The sequence below is a fragment of the Passer montanus genome, unplaced genomic scaffold (genome assembly GCF_014805655.1).
Source record: "Passer montanus isolate IOZ18808 unplaced genomic scaffold, ASM1480565v1 scaffold13, whole genome shotgun sequence".
Classification (NCBI taxonomy): Eukaryota; Metazoa; Chordata; class Aves; order Passeriformes; family Passeridae; genus Passer; species Passer montanus.
The window spans coordinates 2,139,645-2,160,922 of record NW_024359832.1 but is presented as its reverse complement, the minus strand read 5'-3'; the positions used below and the strand labels follow the sequence as shown (position 1 = coordinate 2,160,922).

Genomic DNA, 21,278 nt, shown 5'->3' with positions numbered 1-21,278 from the left:
TTTTTTCTTCTCCTTCTTCTTTTTTTTTTTATTTTTTATTTTCTCCCCCTGCAGAGCAAAACTCCCCGCTTCCCCCTTTCCTCCCCCTCGCCCCTGCCATATGGCCAACCTCCCCCTCCCCTGCGAGGCTGCCGAAATCTGGAGGCAGAGGCTGGCCCCCCTGCCTGCGTAAGAGCCTCCCGCCGGCGCGCCCGCCTCCGGCCGCGGGGCTGGGGGCGCCGGGCGAGCCAGCAGCTCTTATTCTGAAGGGGCCTGAGGGGGGCTTCATTTCCTGACAGCTATTTACTTAAAGCAAATGATTAGTTTTGGAAGGATGGTCTATAACATTGAATCAATTACGGGACGCGGTTTGTGAGACCATTACAGTCGGATCGGGAGGGAGGGCGAGCGAGAGGGAAAGAGCGCGGCTGAGCAGGGAAAGTCACAAAAGACGTGGACATATTTTGGATGTTTTACAATCTGCAGGATTGGGGCTGCGGATTGTAAAGGAGAAGGTAAGAGGTGCGGGGCATTTTCCCCCCACATTTTTTCCTTTTTTTGCGCCTTTTCTCCCGCGGTTTTTTCTTCGTTTATTTTATCAGTTTTCTTTATTTATTTGTCGAGGGGGTTCTTCTGGCTTTTTTCTTTTTCTTCCTTTTTTTTTTTTTTTTTTTTTCCTTCCCCCCGATGCTCTGAGCCGAGCGGAGGGCTTCTTCCCGCGGGGCGCAGGCGGCGGGCGCTGGTGACCCCGCGGCGGGAGTGGGGGTGCAGCGCTGCGCCGCGCCGGCCGTCGGGGTGCGGCGGCGAGCAGCGCGGGCAGCGCTAATGACAAACACATTGGGACGGCGGCGGCCACCGCGCCGCATTCCTGCCGCGGGGGCGGGAGCGACCCGCCGGGCTCCGCGGGCAGCGGCCGTGCCCGCCCCAGGGGGGACAGCGGGGACGCGCACCGACCAAGTAAGCGGCTCCCTCTCTTCCCGCATCCCTCGCTCCCTTCACCGCGCTGCTCTCCCGTCCCTTCCCCCACCCTTTGTTTTTCACCACCTTCCCTCCTTTAGATCCCCTTTCTCACCTCGCTCCCCCTGACCCGGTAGCCTAAAATGCCCCGAGATCCCGAGCGGAGGCACGCACACAAGCCCCGAAGGGCGACCCGAGCTCCATCCCTGCGCGCCCCGTCTTTTCTTTTAAAGTGTCTCGGTGAAAGGGAAGATGCTGAATTTAGACAGGGCTGGTACCTGGAGCCTTTCCAGCCTGCAGCCCCTCTCTCAACGGGAATGCCAGCCCTGCCGTATGCCCTGCCGGACTGCTGGACCCCACTGCTTCCTGCCCCGGGAAGGGAAAAGACTTCGCGGCCACCTTATGGATTTTGTCAAGCGGAGTTGCAAACTTGCCAGCCTCTGCCAGGCCGAAGTCCCCTGGAAAAGTCCTAGGAGCAAGTAGGAAATGGCTTTTTGGCTGTCCGCGGCATTGCTCAACATTTTTGGACGCGAATCCCATAGCTCAGGAACCGTTCCAGAGAACAGGACTTGGACAGCTTTTTCTGGAGCCAGCAGCGACAGATCTAGCAAGGCAGCAGCAGCAGTCCCAGGGCACAGCCGGCAGCCCCCGGGGCTCGTCCGCGTCCCGCCGGGGAGGCGGCTGCGGACCAGGGGCGGGAGCGATGCCCTGGCCCCCACCAGCGCCGGGGGCTGTTCCCAGCGCCCCTCGACGGGATTTTCGGCGCGCCTCTTGCCAATGTTCGAGCTCCCTAGCGCTCCTGCGGGGCCTAAGTCTGCACGCCCGGAGAAGGCAGCGCATCGCCTCGGCCCGATGGGACCCTACGAGCCCGTTCCCGGGGCTGCGGGCGCATCGCTCCCTCTTGGACCCATAGCTCCCAGGGGGGCACAGCCTCTGTCCCCCGCCGGGACCCCCGCCCCTCTCCAGACCCCGCGCCCCGGGGCTTCGTGCTTCTTTTGATGAAGAGGGCTGGAGAAGAAGCGTCGGGTCGTAGCACCGGCGCCGTAGGGAAATACGTCTGTGCTCTGCCCCTCTCCGTCTCCCCTATCCCGCTTTTTCTTTTCCCCGGCTGGATTTTCGGCGCGCCTCTTGCCAATGTTCGAGCTCCCTAGCGCTCCTGCGGGGCCTAAGTCTGCACGCCCGGAGAAGGCAGCGCATCGCCTCGGCCCGATGGGACCCTACGAACCCGTTCCCGGGGCTGCGGGACCCATAGCTCCCAGGGGGGCACAGCCTCTGTCCCCCGCCGGGACCCCCGCCCCTCTCCAGACCCCGCGCCCCGGGGCTTCGTGCTTCTTTTGATGAAGAGGGCTGGAGAAGAAGCGTCGGGTCGTAGCACCGGCGCCGTAGGGAAATACGTCTGTGCTCTGCCCCTCTCCGTCTCCCCTATCCCGCTTTTTCTTTTCCCCGGCTGCCCCGCATTAAGGAAAAAAAAAAAAAAAGGTCGTCTCTCCAGCTTGGCAAAGGGTTTCCTATTGTTTCCCAGACAAACAGTGAAGTGGCTGGGAGCTGCCGTCTCTGCTAGGTTTGCTCGGTGTCCCGGGCAGCCTTTGATGTGCAGCGGCTCCAGCCGTCGGGCTGCGCCGAGGGTGGGCGGACCGAGGGCAGCCGCGGCAGCGCCGCTGTCCCGCTCCCCGGGGGCTGCCGCGGGCTCCCCACGGCCCGGCAGGGTCTGTCGAGCGCTTGATGGGGGCTGGAGGGTGTGAACGGAACTTCACCACCATCCACAGCCCAGTCCCGAGGGGCTGCAGGCGGCAGCTGCCTCCCGACGGGACGCACCGGGGGAAGCGGGATGGCTTGTTGCGCTCTCGGCGTGTCCCAGGGCCGATGTAGAGCCCAGCTGGAGTCCCAACTCCGCTGACTAAGCTCTGTGTCCTGAGATGGGACAAGACACAGGATCAAAGCAAAGAGACAGGAATCAAAGATTTCTCTGTCATCGTCTCATCAAAATCTGAACTGTGGAGATGCGACTTTTAACTGTGTGTGTAGAAACGCTAGGGAAGGATCTCCCAGCAAGGGACTTCGGGTTTAGCTTCCAGTTAACAATGAGTGTTTGAGCCGTCAGCTAAACAGTGATTTAGCCAACCTTAAAGCTTGGGGAAAAAAAGTTTGCAGAAAAATGAGACCTCACAAAACAGCCGGATTTAGGAGTCCACAAGCAAACAGCTTCTCAGCCTGCAGGCACTCTCCTGCTGCTTTTAAACGAGATCCCTTGTTCTGGTACTCCTCTTCAGGCACTGAGGGGCAGGAGCTGTGCCAGTCCAGCTGCCATCGGGTACTGGGACCATCTTTGCTGTTACTAGTTTGTTGATGTATGGGGAATCTTCATGTGGCTCTGAGGGTAATACATAGGTATTAGGTTTCAAGAAAGCAGGAAGTAATAAATATTTTAATAAAATACCTCTCTGCTACAGCATTGGGCTAGGATTGAAGTAAAGTGTATATAGACAGAAAGTCTTGCATAGCACAGACCTCACAAATTATTTTCAGCTATACCAGTTGTCTAAAAAGGAGGCTGAAACGTATAACTTTATATAATCCTTGCCTTGCTTGCTTCTTTATTTCATCATGACTACAATCTTACCCACTTTTGTACGTGAGCTCTAAAATTTTTAGTAGATGTTTCCTTTTTCTGCCTTTGAAGGCTTAAAGACAAAGGAATGACTTCTGAGAGGTGATTTTTCCTGGTAGTGGTGAGAATTGCTGATAATTTAAAAAAAAACAAACAAGAAAGCAAATGATCCTTTCTCTCCCTTATGCCTTGCTCTCCTGATTGACTCATCTCTTTCGAGCCTATGAAGCTTTGTGTGGGTACCCAAGGGAAAAGTTTGCAATAGCTAGGCTTCCTAGTTCTTTTGGTCAACAGACATGGATATTTTTTTCCGCACAAGCGCTTCTCAGCACTTGAGTTGGGATCTGAGCTGTTCTTTGATTTGATTCTGAGAACCTAAGGAAGATGTATTACTTGGAAGTGCTAGCTGGTTTGGTTTTTTTTAACTTTCCCCCCCTGTTTTCTGGGACAGTTTGGAAAACCCTCCTTGGATCAACTGAGAAAATCTAGGCTTTGCAATTCCCCCACCACCTTTAGCTCCTAGACTGAGAGACTCTGTCCTGCAGGGTTAGGCTGAAGAATTTGGACAGACTAGAAGGCTCCTTGGGAGGCAGCCTCACGGTGTCCTGCAGAGCACAAAGTACTCTGCAGGAGACCAGCAGTGGGCTCCTCTTGTTGCATGGCTATTCCTTGGGTTTTTCTTGATGCATAGTTTTTCTATGCATGGATTCAAATATTTGTAAAGGGCCATGGAACAAGCCTCATTTTGGGAGAATATTTATGGTAGTCTTTTTCATTGAAGAGCTTTGAGCCTTTCCCCAGCAAAACCATCAGACCCACATGTTAGCGCTGCAGGGCAGCGCTGCTCTTGTGGAGAGTTGAGTTTGCAGTTTGGGAACTGAGGACTGAGAAATGTTTCAGAAGGTCCTGTCTGAACATTTACATTCAGCTGGTGACATATACCACAAGAAAGAAATGTCTTTCCTTGGGCTGGCCTTAGCTCTTCCTGGAAAAGATCAGCTTTCCCAGAAGGACAGACTGCCACTCTGACAAAATCACGACTGAAATTACCCAGCCCTCTCATAACAACGATAATCATATCATTATGTGCCAAGATTTACAATCCAAATACTCTCCTATCACTTATGTAAATACAGAGAAAATGGGACCAGGGTTGGTGTGTTGTTGGGTTTTTTTTTGTTGTTTTTTTTTTTTGTTTGTTTGGTTGGGTTTTTTGTTTTTGTTTGTTGTTGATTTTGGTTTTTTGTTTTGTTGGCTTTGTTGTTGTTTTTGTTTTTGGGGTTTTTTGTTTGTTTATGTTTTAAATCACATGAAATTAAAAATGTAGGAATTTTGAATTTTAAGTTGATCCGGGAGACCCAGTTTAGGCTGCTAGGTTGGAGAGTAGCGCTGCCTTTTGCAGGACAAGAAATGTGGCTGCTTATTGTGGATCAACATTGCCATCCTGTGGCTGCGAGTGCGAACTCCAGCGACTGGGCGGCTGGCAGGAAATCAGCCCAGCAGCCTCCGGGGTTCGGGAGATGGGCTGGTTTTCTGTCTTGACAGAGGTCTTCGGTTGGTTCACACCAGTATGAAAACAACATATACCCTTGGCTCTTCTCGGTCCCCCGCCGCTCTTTAGAACACTCACCTAGGAATATCGTAATTTTCTAAGCATGTATTTCCGTTGAGTTTCTGAACATTGATTTTACCTTGTCTTTTGTGGCACGGTCAATGAAACCTTTCTTTATAGGAAGGCAATGCTTGGCAGTTAGTGTTTGGAAAATTGACTCCTGACTGATAACAGATCTTCAGAATTAGTTTTCTGATTTTTTTTTTTTTAACAGTGAAAGTGCACCACACGATAAATACCAGAATTTCAGTCAGAACCTTTCAAAATCTATGTAAATTCAATGACTGTGCAACCTGGGGCAAGTCCCTGCAAAGAGTTTGGCAAATCTGTCAGTGCATTATGTTGCTTTTTTACTATATAAACGAGCTTCTATTTTAGCTAGCAATGTTCTGTGTATACAACAAAACAAGGTTTGCTCAAACTCACATCGTATGTGTTATGCTGATACTGGGTTTCAGCTTGCATAAACCTGCGGGCTTCAGCAAGGCTACACCAAGTTATGGACTGATAGACCAGTGTCAGGAACTGAACCTGATGTGTTTATCCAGGGCTGAGATTTGGATAGCTGGGGACAAAGATGGCTGGTCTGCCATAAAGAAGGTAAAGCAGCTAAAAAGTATGTGATTGTATGTGATTGTATGTGATTGTAAATATAGAAAAACCAGGATAGATGTACTTGCTTGGTGTTGTGGGAATGAGGAAACTCTCTTGCCCATAAGTGCGAAATGGCGCCTGTGTTGAATCCTGAGTCGGGCATGGATGTGTGAGGATATGCTGGTGATGGCACCAGCATTCTTAAGTCAGATGTGTGATGTAACTGAATTCAAATAGGTTTGAGTAGGAGGGATGGTGAATCCTTACTACATTATTCTGTCTTTCACAGTGAAGAAGTGTTGCTCTGGGTCTTGATGAGATTAAGGGGTCATTGACGAAAGATTAAAGCTCTGGGTTGCGAAAGAAGAGCCAGATGGAGAAAGCAAATTTAGTTAAGTCCTTGTGTTTTTAAACTGCAATGCTACATTGAGACACTCATTGATTTCAGTGTCAGCCCAACCAAGACAGCAAGCTCAAAGTAGCACTTTGGAAATGCCATCACCTGTATTTACATCATTGGGCTTCAGTCCTCACACACACAGCTCTGCAACAAGTCCACTTCAGCAGAGCTTCTGGTATGCAAGAGATGAACTAGCTTTGTTTTTTCCTCTCCTTTGCTGCACCACTTGCACTGAATAGTCTGGCAAAACAACACAGGATGGGGAGAGAGTTGCCTTTTCAGTCAGAAAAGGGAGGGAACTTGGCAGAAGTGGGGTAACATTGTCTTGTGGATCTTGGGAGATTGGGAGACAGAGCAATAAAGCAGACCATGGTAGGTCTTTAAAGAGTTACAGAGGGTTACTTTATCAGAAAAAAATGCAGGGTATAAATGTGATAAAAATGAATAAAGCGGTTGAAAGTGAGGGAACTATTTGATATCCAAGAGTCTGTTATTGATGGGAGACAGATACATAAACACATGGCAATTATTGCTAATTGAAGAAGCAGGCAAGGTGCCTTGTCTCTGCTGGAACATTGTTAGCTGGATTTCTGAAGGTGTTTGTACATGTTTTTGAGGCAGGTAGTCTTCTCATCCTTCTTCTGAGACCTTTGTGTTTGAATGTAAAGTTCTTTTGCTCTGCTCCACCCATTGCAGGAGAAAAGCAGGACTAGATCAGAAACACTCCTTGGCATGTTGTAAGCGTTTAGCTCCCATATGGCACTGCCACAGCTGGAATAACTAGATGCACCTACGTGCTTTCATATCTCAGCATCAGGAACTGAATACCAGAGGATGAGTAGAAACTCTCCAGAACCTTTGAAAAATAGTCCCTGTCTTGGCACATCATCCTTTATTTCACTCCTTGGTCAGTGTTTCAAATTAGGGGCTCTTCTGTGCAGTGTTTTTTTAATCTATATTGGATTTGGGCCAAATCCAGTTGCTGTTAGAAGTCACCAACAAAGCATATGTTGGTTTCAATGGGAGGATTGCAGGATCTTCTCCTTTAGAAATTACCTAGTATGCTGCTTGAGGGTTTTATGTAGAAATGTCATTACATGGCACAAAAATTACATAGATGCTTACTGCTCTTGTTGCCTCCATAAGACAGATGCTTTAGGATTATATGTTTGAAAGCTGAAGTAATTGCATGTGATCTATGACTCTCTACACTGTTGGGGAGACTAGATGCTCTATGAATGGCACTGCTGGCCTACAGTCTGTAATGGATTTATTTCATTAGAAAATTTCAGCATGTGTTTTAAATAGTGTGTCTCTTGATCAAGGGAATTCTTGTTAAATAAGCAATAAGAACTATTGTATTACATTGTATTCTGTAAGCTATATATACACATATGCACAATGGCAAAACAAAAATATCACTCAGGGTTGTACTATTTGTAATAAGAGTGGCTTTAAAATGTACTTTTTCTCCAATAAAAGCTGCTTGCAGCTGAAAGGTCAGAATTTACTGCATGAAAATGTTCCATCTTCATTGATGCTTGTGAGGGTGTTGCCTCTGTGCAGGGGCACAGTTTCTGTGGGCTCAGTCCCAGAGGCTACAGTGGGAGCAGAGCTGCCTTCAGGCTGTTGGAGAGGGGATGCACCAGGACTTGGCTCCTCACACCAGGACTTGGCTCCTTACACTGCCAGTGGAGAGAAGGGGCCGTGGTGTCTCCTCTGCCTGTGACCGGTCTGTGGCCACACACACCTTGTGGCAGTAGGTGGCATGGGTCTCACCGGGCTGGGGCTGTGAAGTGGGGTCCCTGGGCCACTCCTCTTGGTGGCACTGTATGGAGTGATGGGAAGCTGCACTTGGGCGCTGCAGAAGAGGGGTCCTGCTAAGTCTTATACAGTTGTCAGTCCATTAACTCTCTCTCTTGCCTTCTCCCTTCTGTTTCAGTTGTTGGCAGCTATGGGTACTTACCCACAGACGTTCCTGATACTGGGATGTTTTCTCACAGGTAATGTTCCTCAATCCTCTAAGCTTCCCCATCTCTAATTCTTCATAAATCTGTGTTTAAACTCGCTTTCATTCTGCCCACAATAACAAATGCCACATGGTTGCCAACTGGTCACAGACCTGGTTTTTCTGCTTTCCCAACCCGGGTAGGCTATGACAAGGCCTACTGAGCAGGCAGTACTTCCACTGGCCCATATTGGCCACGTTGTCTCTCCTGTGCTGCTGTGGCCTCGCACCCGGCTGGTCTGAGTGTGCAGGAGGGTGAGCTGCCCACCTGCAGCGGGGGAGCTCCGGCCGGGCCGCCCGTGTGGGCTCCCTGCGCCTCCCGGGCCGCAGCGCCGGGGCGCCGGCCCAGCCTCGCCTGGCCTGCTGCTGGTGGGAGGGCAGGGCTGGCTGTGCCGCAGGGTGACAAATATAGAAAGGGCCTCTGCAGAAAGGTAACTCGGGGCAGGAGTGGAAAGTGATTTCAAAGGCAGTCTGGATTCCTGGTGCTGGTTTATTGCAGAGTGCCAGCTTCACTCAGCGGGTCTAGGTGCTCGTTTATTGTACAGGTCATTCGGCAAACTGAAACCACAAACATATTTCTTGGTGAGTTCCTCGTTTTGTAGGGTTTGGATCCTCTAATTTTCCTTCTGAGTGTTGGACCTTCACCAACCCACCTGCAAATTACCTAGACTTGCAAATCTGAGCCTGTAACTGGAGATTGCATCTGGAAACCAGTTCCATCTACAACATCTAGTTCAGTGAATTGCAGTTTTATCTGGCTACAAGCCTTCTGTACATTTGGGCTAGAGGTAGACCTGATGTACAAGCTCTTGCTCTGGCCCTTTGCAGAAACCAAAGTCAGATGTAAAATGCAGGTTTTAGTCTTCTAGGAAGACTAGGAAGTGGTTTCCAAATTTCAACTATGAGCTTGCTTGAAAGCCGACAGGACTGCTGGTTTTGTGACCAGGGCTGTAAGAAGGTGTGAAATGCCTGTGAGCCAGCAGCCAGGGTGTGGAATTCACTGGATGCAGTAGAGCTGTGTACAGTTTGGGGCTGGAAAGCTGTGGTGTGGATTGGGAGCTATCTCTAACTTCACCTCTGTCTGTCTTTCACCTCTTGATTTGACAAACAGAAGTCAGCAAGCAAACACTTAACATTTCAAAGGAAAGGCATTTGCTATTCCTCAGGCAAAGCTTTGGCTTTTAACAAGGGCAAATTTCCTGGGACATCAGCAGATCTGAAACAGTCAGAAAAGAAAGCTGCTCTGGACCCTCTCTGCTTCCTTTCACGTCCCTGTGCTGAAGCTGTTTTGTGTATTGACGTGCTATTTATTTGTGTCTTTTTGCAGGACCATTCCTAACATTTTGCCAGCTTCCTCTGCCAACTATTGTTCCCAATAGGAACGAAATGGTGGTACAGCTGTATTCCAATTTCACACTCAAATGCTCTGGAGACAGTGAAGTGAGCTGGCAGTACCCAGTGACCGAGGGAAACCACAGGATAGACATTAGACACGAAGAGAACAACAGTGGCCTCTTCGTGACAGTGCTGGAAGTGGGAAATGCCTCGGCCGCCCATACGGGCCTGTATGTTTGCTATTACAACCACACACAAGTGGAGGATGGGGAGGTGGAAGGCAAGGACATCTACATCTATGTGCCTGGTAAGTGGGGGTGCTACAGCTGTACCTGGAGCTTTGGGTGGGAGAGGTGAACCACATATGTTCACAAGAGGTGTGTTGCTGGTGGCAATTTACAGTCTGAGGAAGAGAAATAACTCCAGGGTTAAATCACATAAATCAAGACCAGCCCCTGTAAATCTATGGATATGTTCTTCTTTCTTTCTACTGGTTTTCATTTTTTGATAAGAGCTTGAGTTCTCAAGAAGAGTGATGAACTCACCACTTTAGAGCTGAGGTCTTCTGACCACCAAGGGGCTGGAAAGCAGACCTTGGTGGCCAGGTCAGCTCATCTGTGGGAGTATGTCCAGCCTTCAGGTTTGCCTGGCTCCCAGGTGGGGATTAACAGAAATTCCAGGCTTTTCAGGGGGTACTTGGGTGGATATCTTGGGATGTGTACTGACCAAATCAATGCTGTGTATGATACTAAAGCTGCTGCCTGATCAGGAAGGCCATATCCTGTTTGTAACCTGAATTAGGCTTTAATTGAGAGTTGGAAAAAGCTCATGTGTGGACAGGGAAGTGTAAAGCCTGGGAAGTGTAAAGCAATGGAGATGTCCTAGAGGTGACTGTCAGAGGGAGGGGAAAGAAGTGCTCTTGCTGGCCAGACTGACACAAGATTAAACACATGGTGCTACTGTGCAGTGCCCTGTAATTTTCAAGGCAAACACAGCCTTCCCAGGCCCTGTGTTGCATTTCTCTTTAGTGGTGGAAAACTGTTGGACCCAGAAGAAATGGCATCCCTTCTGTTTGGAAGTGCCTATTTCCAGCTTTGCCCTCCCACCCCCTTGTTCTGACTGGAAATCTGCTTAAAGGCTTTCCACAATCTCTATGGGATGAGAATCTTTATTGTCATAGCTGAGATAGGCACCAAAGGCTGAGCCACGACTGACTGCTTCTGTAAAGCCCTGTCTGGATGTTTCCTCAGCATTGGCTGGGCTTCAGGGGGTGAGGGTCACAACTGCAGGGCCAGAAGAGATCAAGCCACTGGATTTGCAGTAAACGTATTGAACAGGGAACAAAAGAGAGGAGAAGAGATTGCAAATCATCCTGCAAAACTGCAGCATGTTCTGAAGGAGTGATGTCTGCAATGGCAAGGAAGATTCTGGAAGGGCAAAAAGCCAGGAGGTAATAACAGGACTTGTTTTAAAGGCTATTTTGCAGTGGCATTAATTTTTGCTGTTGACAGTGTGTAATTCAAGGACTGGATTCTTCCAAGACTCTCTCCCCATTTTCCACAACAAATGTAAAGTGTTTGCATTTGTTCTTGAAGCAAGATGTTTCAGAAGAGCTGGATACTGCCAGATTTGGCACATATATCTCAATATCCAAGCAGTTTAACCAAATTACCAGAAGATGTTGTTTAGGTTAAGCAGTCTTGCAACTCACCCAGTGGAGGATTATAAAGGCAAGAGCTGGAAGATTTCTTCAAGAGGACTATTTGGTTTGTTTTTTGAAAGCCTCTAGACATCAGCCTACCAGATTTGCAGGGCAGAGACACCATGTAATTTTTTCCACTTGCTAACCATCAAGATGTTATAAATGCAGAAACATATCCTTTTCTCCAAATTATAGGGAATGTCTCCGTTTCCACTATAAACTTTGTCTTTACAATGGTTTTTCCTGCAATGAATTAGAAGGGCAATGGGTGGCAGCAACCCACTTTAGCCAGGGAGGATTACGTTGGGACTTCACACAATATCCTATTTTCACTAACAGCACATAGAAAATCAAACTAGGTGAATCTTGTTTCTGTTTTAAATTACAGTGGGAAAATGAATACATGGAGTTGGCAGCATTTTTGGGATGTAGCGCTGTGTTTGGAATATTGCTACAAAGAGCCTGCCAGTGCAGCAGAAAGTCTATTGTTGGAGGGATTTGGATTGCCGTTTATTAAATTTTTTTATAAAGCTTTGCACAGAAGCTTCAGGCTAGCAGGGATTATTTGTTTATTCTGAATGGTGAAATGGAGACGATTTGAGGGCTGTGCTTTTTATGCATAATGTTATGCAATTATGTTTTAAACTCAGACTTGGGATTGGATGGATAGGAAAGTTGGCATATATTTTGTTGACTTTAAAAGAAATAAAACTACCAGGTCCGTGTTTGCTTTTTTTCCTAGTTGAATACTGTATTTTGAAAACCACACGCTGTGACCATAATTAACTATGTCTCATAACTGTAATGTTGGACATGTTAGAAATACATGAAGATAAGTACCTTGAACTATTTTTGATGAAATGTGGCTTTAGTGGTGTTCAACATAAACAACATGAGACTGGCTTCTACTTTTTTTTTTTTAAATTTTTTTTCCCTTGGAAATGTTTGGATTTTTAATTTTATTTTATTTTTATTCTACCCCCTGCTTATATATTGGTTAGGAGACAGCTATTAATAAAAAAGGGGAAAAACATCTAACTTAAAGTCATGAGTGTTGTGAATAATAACACAACATTTTGGGGGGAGGATCTTTTGTCTTTTTCATTTTGCATCCTGAATTGCAACAAAGAAACCTGAGCCCTTTCCTGTTTTGTTCTTAGGAGAAATGTTTCACTACATGTCACATCAAGTAGCTAAAATGAGACACCACACGAAATTAGCAAACATTACCTGCAATATCTGAATCACTGGGAGAATGAACTGTGCAAGTTTCACTTATGACCCATAAGTGGTCATTGATATGCAATTCTTGTACATGGACTTGCTGCAGACAAGACAGTGTAAGATTCCCTCTTGTTTTTTACAGACCCAGACATGCCTTTTGTTCCATCCATACCAGAAGACCAGTTCATCCTGGTAGAAGAAGGTGATCCTGCAGTTATCCCTTGTCGGACAAGTGACCCAGAAGCTCAAGTGACTTTAGTTAACAGTTTAGACAAGTCTGTGCACGCTTTGTATGACACCAAACAAGGCTTCATAGGGAATTTCCCCGCGGGCTCATACACGTGCAAAACAATGGTTAAAGGTGTGGAGTTCAAGTCTGATGAGTTCCTCATCTATATTATAAGAGGTATTTATTTCTATTCATTTAACAAACAAAACAAACAGTGCTTGTGTTCTTTCTTCACACTGTAATAGCACCAGCATCTCTGGGTTATATCAGATATTTCTCCAACGATGAGCTCCTTGCTTCTCTGGCAGTACCGCCAGTTACTTAGTTGCAAGTTTACTTACAATTTTGAAGAGAAAAAGGTGTCCCTAACTTTATCTTCTCTCAAAATTATTGCAAGAAAAATGTTTTGTAGTCCATATATTTTCAATCTCTTTGCTGAAACACAAAAGCCTGGTGTTTCCCAGTGGCTTTGAACTGTAGAACTCTGGGTAGCCTGAAAAATATATTGATTTAATTATTTTGAAAATATTTTTCCTGGCCATCAAGGAATTCTCAAAGACAGTCACTGATTAGCAAAATGGGACATTGCTTTTATACCCAATGCCTTTTTACAGGGGGATTTGAGATAGGAACTTCTAATTGAAATTTTATTTGTGGGTAATTTCTTTGTGGGATTGAACTGTCTGTGCAGTTCATGCCTTAAGTACAAATTGTTTATATTAGTATGGATCAGCAGTACTTTTAATGAATTTTCAAGGTGATTCTTCAGTACAGGAAGTGAAATGAAACTCTTCCTCTGAAATTGCACCATGTAAAAATAGTAATCTTTTAAAAATTAAATGAGATCTCCCTCTCTCTTCTCTTAGCTACTTCACAGCTGCCTGTTGAAATTGAAGCTCTCAAAACTGTCTACAAAACAGGCGAGACCATCGTAGTAACTTGTGTGGTCTTTGACAATGAGGTGGTTAATTTACAGTGGAATTATCCAGACTGGCTTCTAAATATCTCTTTTTTTTCTTTTCTTTTTTTTTTTTTTCCCCCACAATGTTTGTAGTTACTTATTAGGCAAGTGAGTGAGGTTGTAAAATATTGTTCTCTTATCTGAATGAGGACTGCTGAGGAGAGAAAATCAAGTAAGTTCTTTTAATTTTAGGTTACCATAAAAGAAAGTCAGTCCCAAAAGGTAAATTTGCTGTTAGTAACTAAGCAAAGCATGAGAAGAAGGTGAGGCATGGCTGAGGAAGTAATGCTGTCTCTCAGGTCTTGTGCTGCTGCAAAAAGAGAAATATTGTGAAAACTGAAAGATCTAGGTATGTTTGGCATCTGAGTAGAGCTCTGCTGCTGAAGGTCTGAATCTCTAAAATAGCTCTTTTAAATCCTGGTTCTTGGGGGTAATAAAGGACAATGAAGAATCAAGTCTATAATCTTAAGTGTTCTTCATTATGCAGATGTAAACTGAAATGATTCTTACAGTCACTGAATTTACTATTGAGAAACATCTAGTAAGAAAATCATGTAGAATCCTGAAATTTTTAAAACTTGTTTAACATCCTTTTGCAGTGAAAACTTTTATTCACTGGAACTTAGTTAGAGCCAGTCCTGGGCAATTTCAAAGTATCCCATGTAAATAGTCTGGTTGCTGAAGGAATGATGTAATTGAAGTGCACCTAGTTGTTGCTCCAAATCTCCTTTTATTTAAGTTAAGAACCCAAGAGGAAAAATTATTTGAGCAGGTTTTGTCTCATTTTCCATCTTACACATCAATGTAGTTTCTGCTATATGGCACTTTTCAAAACTAGCCCCAGCATATTTTTGTACCAGCCCCTCATGATAACATGGTGTGTCATTTTCACCATCCCTTTACTCTCAGGAGTTTTCTCCTTGTCAATAAATTATTCTTGTTTTGAGAGTAGGCAGAACATATCTCTGGTAAAGGGAATAAAAATTCATCTTACTTCATGGGCATTGAACAAAGGGGACTTAAGTGGCTTTTACATCTGAAAAAAAGGTAGTGCCTAAAGAGTAAATTTGTCTGTCAAGTTGCCTACCCAAATTTTCAAAGGTATTTTGTTTTTTGTGAACAAAATATGAGCTCTCAACCTCCTGTGCCTACCCCCAAAAGGGTGTATTTTTATAGGCACAGCTTTTCTGTTGTGGCTGAAAAAGGCATCCTTCTCTGAGTAAACAGGTCTTCTGCCATACAGAATTTAGATGCTTGCTCTCACTTCAGGAGTATCAAAGATCCTCAGTGATGTGCTTTCAACTCAGTTACTTAAGCAAGGTTTTTTTCCTTCTCCAAACTACAGAAAGAAAAAGGTCTGATAAAACTTGATGATATCAAGGTGCCATCACAGAAGCTGGTTTACACCTTGACCATTCCTGAGGCATCAGTGAAAGACACAGGGGATTATGAATGCACTGCTCGGCATGCAACCAAGGAGGTTAAGGAAAATAAGAAAGTAGCTATTACAGTTCATGGTATGATCTGATTTTAGTGTCATTGGAAAATACCATTCTTGAAAAATGTTGCATAATGTTGTTTACACAAGGCTTTTTCATTTACAGACAAAGGCTTTGTTCACCTGGAGCCTCAGTTCAGCCCTCTGGAAGCTGTCAACCTGCATGAAGTAAAAAACTTTGTTGTTGATGTGCAGGCTTACCCAGCCCCAAAAATGTATTGGTTGAAGGATAACGTGACTCTGATTGAAAATCTTACAGAGATTGTTACTACTTCAGGAAGAGTCCAGGAAACGAGGTAAAAAACCTCTGATCCTTTGCCTTGCTGACTTGAGTTCCTCCTCCAGGAAACTGGGCACTATTCCTGCTTGTTTTTTACACCTCAGTTTGCTACTTGTTCTGCAGTGGCATTTAAACATAGTTCATTTGTTTTCTGTTCTAAAGGGCAATGCCTAATTTTCTTCTTACTACCTTCATAACATCAACCTCTTCAAGGTTCCTGAGCAAGAAATCTCTTTGCTCCCTATTACATGTCTCCACACAAATAACTTCTGGCTATTTCCAGTAAAATCAGGGCTTTGTCAGGTTCCTGCAGAAAGTAACTAAGGTCACTTCTTTCTCATTTGTATGTTGATAGTTATTTACCACTTGAGTAATGACTTAGTTAAAGACATGCTAGAAATGTTAAATGTCACTATGTTATAATCACAACATACCCAGATTATGTGTTGCCCAAAATGATTTTTTTATGCCTGCTTGAAAAATACAAACACAAACTTGCATTTCTGCAGGTTTCAGAGCATTTTAAAATTGATACGGGCCAAGGAGGAAGACAGTGGATACTATACTTTGGTTGCTGAAAATGAGGATGAGATTAAAAGATACACCTTCTCATTGCTCATACAAGGTAAGCAGCCCCAAAGCCTTGCCCACCAGAACTCATGGCACACAGCAAAGACTTGTTTCACTTACACACTGCATTGTCTGGAGTATGGACACACGAAAGGCACGAACCAGGCTGAGCAGAGGAGTGCGTGCTAGTCTCTGGAACTTTTCTAGCCTGATCCTGGCTTTCACTTCTGCACTGGCATTGAGCCAAATAGAAACTTTATCCGCCCAGCTAAGTTATTCCAGCTGACAGTAGGATGATAGCTCATTTAACATGACATGAAGACGTGGCACAACTGCAGCACTTCCTTCTCATTGCTCTAGCCTAGAATCCACTCTGTGCTACAGGAGATCAGCACTTCCTGGTTGAGTCTGTGTCTGTAGCTCTTGCTAAGGTGTTGGCCAAACAACACCTGTCCTGCTTTGAAATTTGAAGCTGTTTTTTTTTTGTAAGCACTGACAAATATTTTAACAAACTCCTGACTCCTTCCCAGTTCCAGCTCTGATCTCAGCCCTCGTGGATGATCACCATGGCTCTGCAGGTGGGCAGACAGTGAGATGCTTGGCAGAGGGGACCCCACTTCCTGATGTGGAATGGCTGGTTTGCAAGGACATTAAAAAGTAAGAGGAGTTGGTGTTCTCTTACCTGAAATATGACCTGTATCCACAATTATCTTAACATAATTAATTACTGTACTATGTTTGCCTCTTCAAGAGCCAGTAAGTTTCAGATAGTTCTTATTTCTTTTTAGAGGCATGTTGTTTATATTTCAAGAGAGGTTGTCAGTGCCCTTCTTTTTACATCCTGTAGGACACAAAACAGTGCATCAATTCAGCTTTCTCTCATAAAAGCTTTCTGTTCAGTAAGCCAACTCCCAGGGTTTCATAGTCCTTGAGTCCTTCACAGGCTTGAGTAAGGATTTTGAGAAGCAGCTGTCTTTCCATTCAGGGAGTATTTTTTATTTGAAGGAAGAAAGGTGCAGGTTTTTCAGAGATGCAATCTAAAGACCCTTCTGGCCCTTAGATGTGTTGTTGTCAGAAGAAATTTGAGGGAAAGGTAATTCTTGTTCTGTTCACTCTTATTTATCCATGTGTACATCCAACACCCATTTCCCCCATTATTCTTTTCTGCAGGTGCAACAATGACACCTCATGGACCCTTTTGACTAACAACATCTCTGATATACACATGGAAGCCCACCTGGATGAGAAAAATATGGTGGAAAGCCAGGTGACTTTCCAGAAGGTAGAGGAAACCCTGGCTGTGCGATGTGTGGCAAGGAACGACCTCGGTGCCGTTACTCGAGAACTGAAGCTTGTGGCTCCCAGTGAGTTTGCTTTGTCCTTCTGTGCAATTAAAACAGCCAGTTTGATCCTGCTCTGACTCACCCCAGTTCAGTCCTAATGGATAAAAATATGAATTGTTGTAGATAATAAGTTAGGGTGGATTTTTTTTTCACCCCAGTATTTTTGAGGAGGGGGCCTTTTGCAGGCCTTTATGGTGCATCTGCTTTTTCTTATTATGTGGTTCCATAATTCATTTAATAATTGTATTAGTATTGGCTATGGGACATTCTTCTAGACAATATGCATTTGGTTTTGAAACACAATGGCAGAGCAGCCCTGGGCTTGGAAAGGCTTTATAGTCACCAGCCTCAGGAACTGCTGCTGCGACTTCTGCAGGATACGGGAACTGCAGTGATAGGGGAGATGGGTGCCTTATGTGTGTGATGTCCCTCATGTTCCTGTTCATGGCTCATGAAGAAAATATGGTCTATCTTTTTACTCCACAGCCTTGAGATCAGAGCTAACTGTAGCTGCTGCTGTCTTAGTGCTGTTAGTGATTGTGATAATTTCACTTATTGTCCTGGTCATCATATGGAAACAGGTATGTAGAAAAGTATTTTGGTTTGGGTGCTGAGCCTTGCTGGGTTTTGGTCTGCTTTAAAGTCAGGTCCAGGACTAATGCTTGGTTTGCATTCAATGTGCTCTGCAGAAGCCCAGGTATGAGATTAGATGGAGAGTCATCGAGTCTATCAGCCCTGATGGCCACGAGTACATTTATGTGGACCCAATGCAGCTGCCTTATGACTCCAGATGGGAGTTTCCTCGAGATGGGTTAGTGCTTGGTAAGTTTTGTGTAAGGGACTAGCCCCACCCTTCTTTTGGGAGAAAGACATTCAATAACCATTCAGAGGCCTCTGCAGGATTTGCAGTGGAAGTTAAGGTCACAAAGTCCAGAGTCTCTGTCTGTTCTCATGAGTTCTCTTCCTGATCCTCTTCTACAGTGGCATCAGCCCTGAGGTCCTGGTGTTAGTGTCTCCTGTGCCTGCATTCCTGTTCTGCTCCTGTGTGCAGTGTCCCCCGCTACGTGGCTTAGGGGAGTCTCTCAGTGTTAAACACCCTTTTCAACCTGCATTTCTGCTAAGGCATCCACAAGAAGGACATAATTATTTTTTGTTTGCAAGACATTTATATACTTATGTGCAGAGACCAAGAAAATCTGCAACTAGTTATGCAGTTTTATTAAAAATATTTTTAAAATTATTAATCCATGCCGTGCACATATCAGTGCTGAGTAACAGCATATTTTTGTGGCTACTGTCCTTCTTTCTTCTTCCTTCCCCTTCTGCTTTCTTGCTTTGCTATTCCTCAGTCATAATTATTTCCTCAAGGCTGGCCCAACCTCTCATTTATATAAATTGAAAGTGTAATGATTATAGAAGATTTTAATGCTCTATCAAGATAGTGCTTTAAACATACAAGGCTTCCCTCTCGTGGAGATATCTGTGAATCAAATTGTATTGCAAAACACAGGAGAAGAAGATGAAATGTGTCTTTTGTTTGATGTATTTCAAGAAACATACTCCCCTGGTGTAGTTCTTCACCATCACAGAGAAAGAGTTAATTCTTGAAAGAAGCAAGAGAAAAATTTCCAGTTCAGGAACAATATCCTTTAATTAAATTCATGTTGCTAATTGAAGACTAGAAGAGGGTGAATGTTTTATGGAATTATTTTATTACAACCCAGACTTTAATTATATGCCTAAATAGGATTTGTCAGATCTGAGTTGTTAAAGACCACCACTGTGACTTTGGTGCTCATGAGTCAGAGGGAGACAGCCTGCTTCAATGCCTTCTTGTTTACAAGTGTATTCAGAATAGTCAGTAACTTTCAATCCTAGTGCTCCATATCCTTCTGTCAATCTGGGTTGCACAACTGCTCTTGACACACTCACCTGCCAGCACTTTTGCCGTGTTAAATGCTTGCTGGTGAGGGGGGACCCTCTTTTGTTTCTGGGGCTGACAATTCTGATTTGTGTGGATTTTCTCTTATCTAAGTGGGAGATGACAGCAAAGCAATTACACCTTTAGTTCAGGGAGGCTCTGAAGCAGGTTACAAACCCATTGTGGCTCTGCCAGATGAGTATTTCCCATCCTGTGTAAGCCAGCTGGCATTTATTTGTTTTTTCTAGCCAGTAGTGCCTGGAGTGCAGTGCTGTGTTAAATGCCAACTCTGAACATTGGCTGGATGGAGCTTCAATTGACAAATTTGGGTTACACTGCAAATTTCCATTTGCAATCACTGATCCACAGTATGTGCAGTGCACTGCTCTTTAAAGGGCTCCTGAACCAGTGCAAGTCCTGGCGATGCGTATCAGAAGGAACAATGCAGTAATGCCATGAGCTGTTTGAACACCACTCCTGGCTCTGCTGAGAACTAACGTCCAGCAGGACCTGGACCTCCTCATCTGGCTGACAGAGCTGAGAGCAGTGACTTTTGAGGCATGGGGTCTGAGTGCTGCTGCTCTGGATACCAGGGTGGCTGTACAGAGACAGCAGAATTGCTCTCATCACTTCCCAGCAAGCCACTTATATGTCCTGGTGACCTTAATAAAATGAAATGCTGGTCTGAGATAGAATCTGACCCATGCCTATTTGAAAAAGGCTAGTTAAGATTCAGGTCACAGAACAGTCAGAGATGTGGTATCTAATTTCATGAGTCTAGAAACTGGGTGTAGATTATAAAGCTTGACACTTGTTTGGCTTTTAATATAGTCCAAGAGACTTATGGTTTCATTTGGGGTGGGTTGATTATCCCAGGCCAATTTTAGAAAAAGAAACATCCAGCTGAGATGGTGGCATCTGGAACAAATTCACACACCCAACCCTTGTATCCTCTTAGCAGAAAAGCAGCACCTCTCTGGCAGGCACAGCAGATGAGCTCTGTGGATGGGTACAGAGGCTGAATTAGCTGCTGTCTGTCCACTAGTCTGAGGAATCTTGAGCTGCTGCTGTGTCTGCACAGTCCCTCTGTGGTAGTGAAGCAGCACTGCTCCTCAGTGAGCAGATCACAGCAGTGCCTTTATACTGAAAAATAAACATGCACTGTAATTTTGAGCTTCAGTGAAACACTCATCAAGAATATGATGGCATTACAGATGCTTTCAGTTCTTGGGCAGTTAGCTCCCACCTGGCTCCAAATTTCAAACGCAAAAGACGTGGGGCTTGGGCTACATCTGCAGAGAGAGTTGAAAAGGGGAAATAGCAGTGGTGGCTCCCTGCCATTCCGGAACTGCTCTCACTGTCTCCACATGCACCCCAGCCCAGCAGAGGTGATGGAGAGGGAGATGTGTGCCTCGTGCTCAGCTGACAATATGGTTTTGGGGAGGAATTGGCTTGTGAAGACAAGAAGATCAAGGAGCATCAGCAAATGCCATCACATTCTGAAGGGCTGCATCCTGCCATATGGCTCCCAGACCTTCAGCCTGAAAAGTTTCAGGGGCCAAATTTCAAACTCAGGTTGTTTGAATTAGTCTAAAATTTAGTGTGAAGCTTTCTCACATCCTGATTGGGAAGGATAACCTTTGGAGCACGGGAATCTTGAAAAGAAATCACATGGCTTCTGTGTGCATGACAAACGATGCTGTCATAATCTTGGAGAGGTTCGCCAGTGTTAGCTAAGCATTCTTTAACCATTTCTTGTGCTTGTTAATGATGTAGATATTGTTTGGTTGGAAATTTTCTTTCAAAAGCATGTGTAAAATAAAAGTGGGGGCAGTAGCTAGAGGATAACAGAAACATATGGCATTGCATGCCAGATAACACCTTCAGAAGTGTAAAAGGTGACAAGTTCAAACTGCAAACGAATGTCAAAGACAAAATGCTGTGTATCTCCATAGTAAAAGTTACTACTTATTCTTTCTGTGCTTCAAGTTAAAAAGTAACATAAAACCACAGCAACAGCTTGTCAGGCATGTGATTTTATTCAGGCATCTGGACCT

At 45.0% G+C, this 21,278-nt stretch overlaps 1 protein-coding gene across 1 annotated transcript in view; it reads left to right on the top strand.

Annotated features, from left to right (window-relative positions):
- Nucleotides 1–284: 284 nt before the first annotated feature.
- The window catches only part of PDGFRA (platelet derived growth factor receptor alpha), a 33,112-nt gene continuing 12,118 nt past the window's right edge, over nt 285–21,278 (top strand). The window contains exons 1-12 of the mRNA XM_039698850.1: nt 285–494; nt 8,093–8,153; nt 9,486–9,800; nt 12,562–12,825; nt 13,515–13,644; nt 14,954–15,126; nt 15,214–15,403; nt 15,897–16,012; nt 16,488–16,614; nt 17,128–17,321; nt 17,787–17,881; nt 17,990–18,122. Of these exons, the coding sequence (XP_039554784.1) occupies nt 8,105–8,153; nt 9,486–9,800; nt 12,562–12,825; nt 13,515–13,644; nt 14,954–15,126; nt 15,214–15,403; nt 15,897–16,012; nt 16,488–16,614; nt 17,128–17,321; nt 17,787–17,881; nt 17,990–18,122 (1,786 nt within the window). The 5' untranslated portion in view covers nt 285–494; nt 8,093–8,104. The remainder of the gene's footprint in view (nt 495–8,092; nt 8,154–9,485; nt 9,801–12,561; nt 12,826–13,514; nt 13,645–14,953; nt 15,127–15,213; nt 15,404–15,896; nt 16,013–16,487; nt 16,615–17,127; nt 17,322–17,786; nt 17,882–17,989; nt 18,123–21,278) is intronic.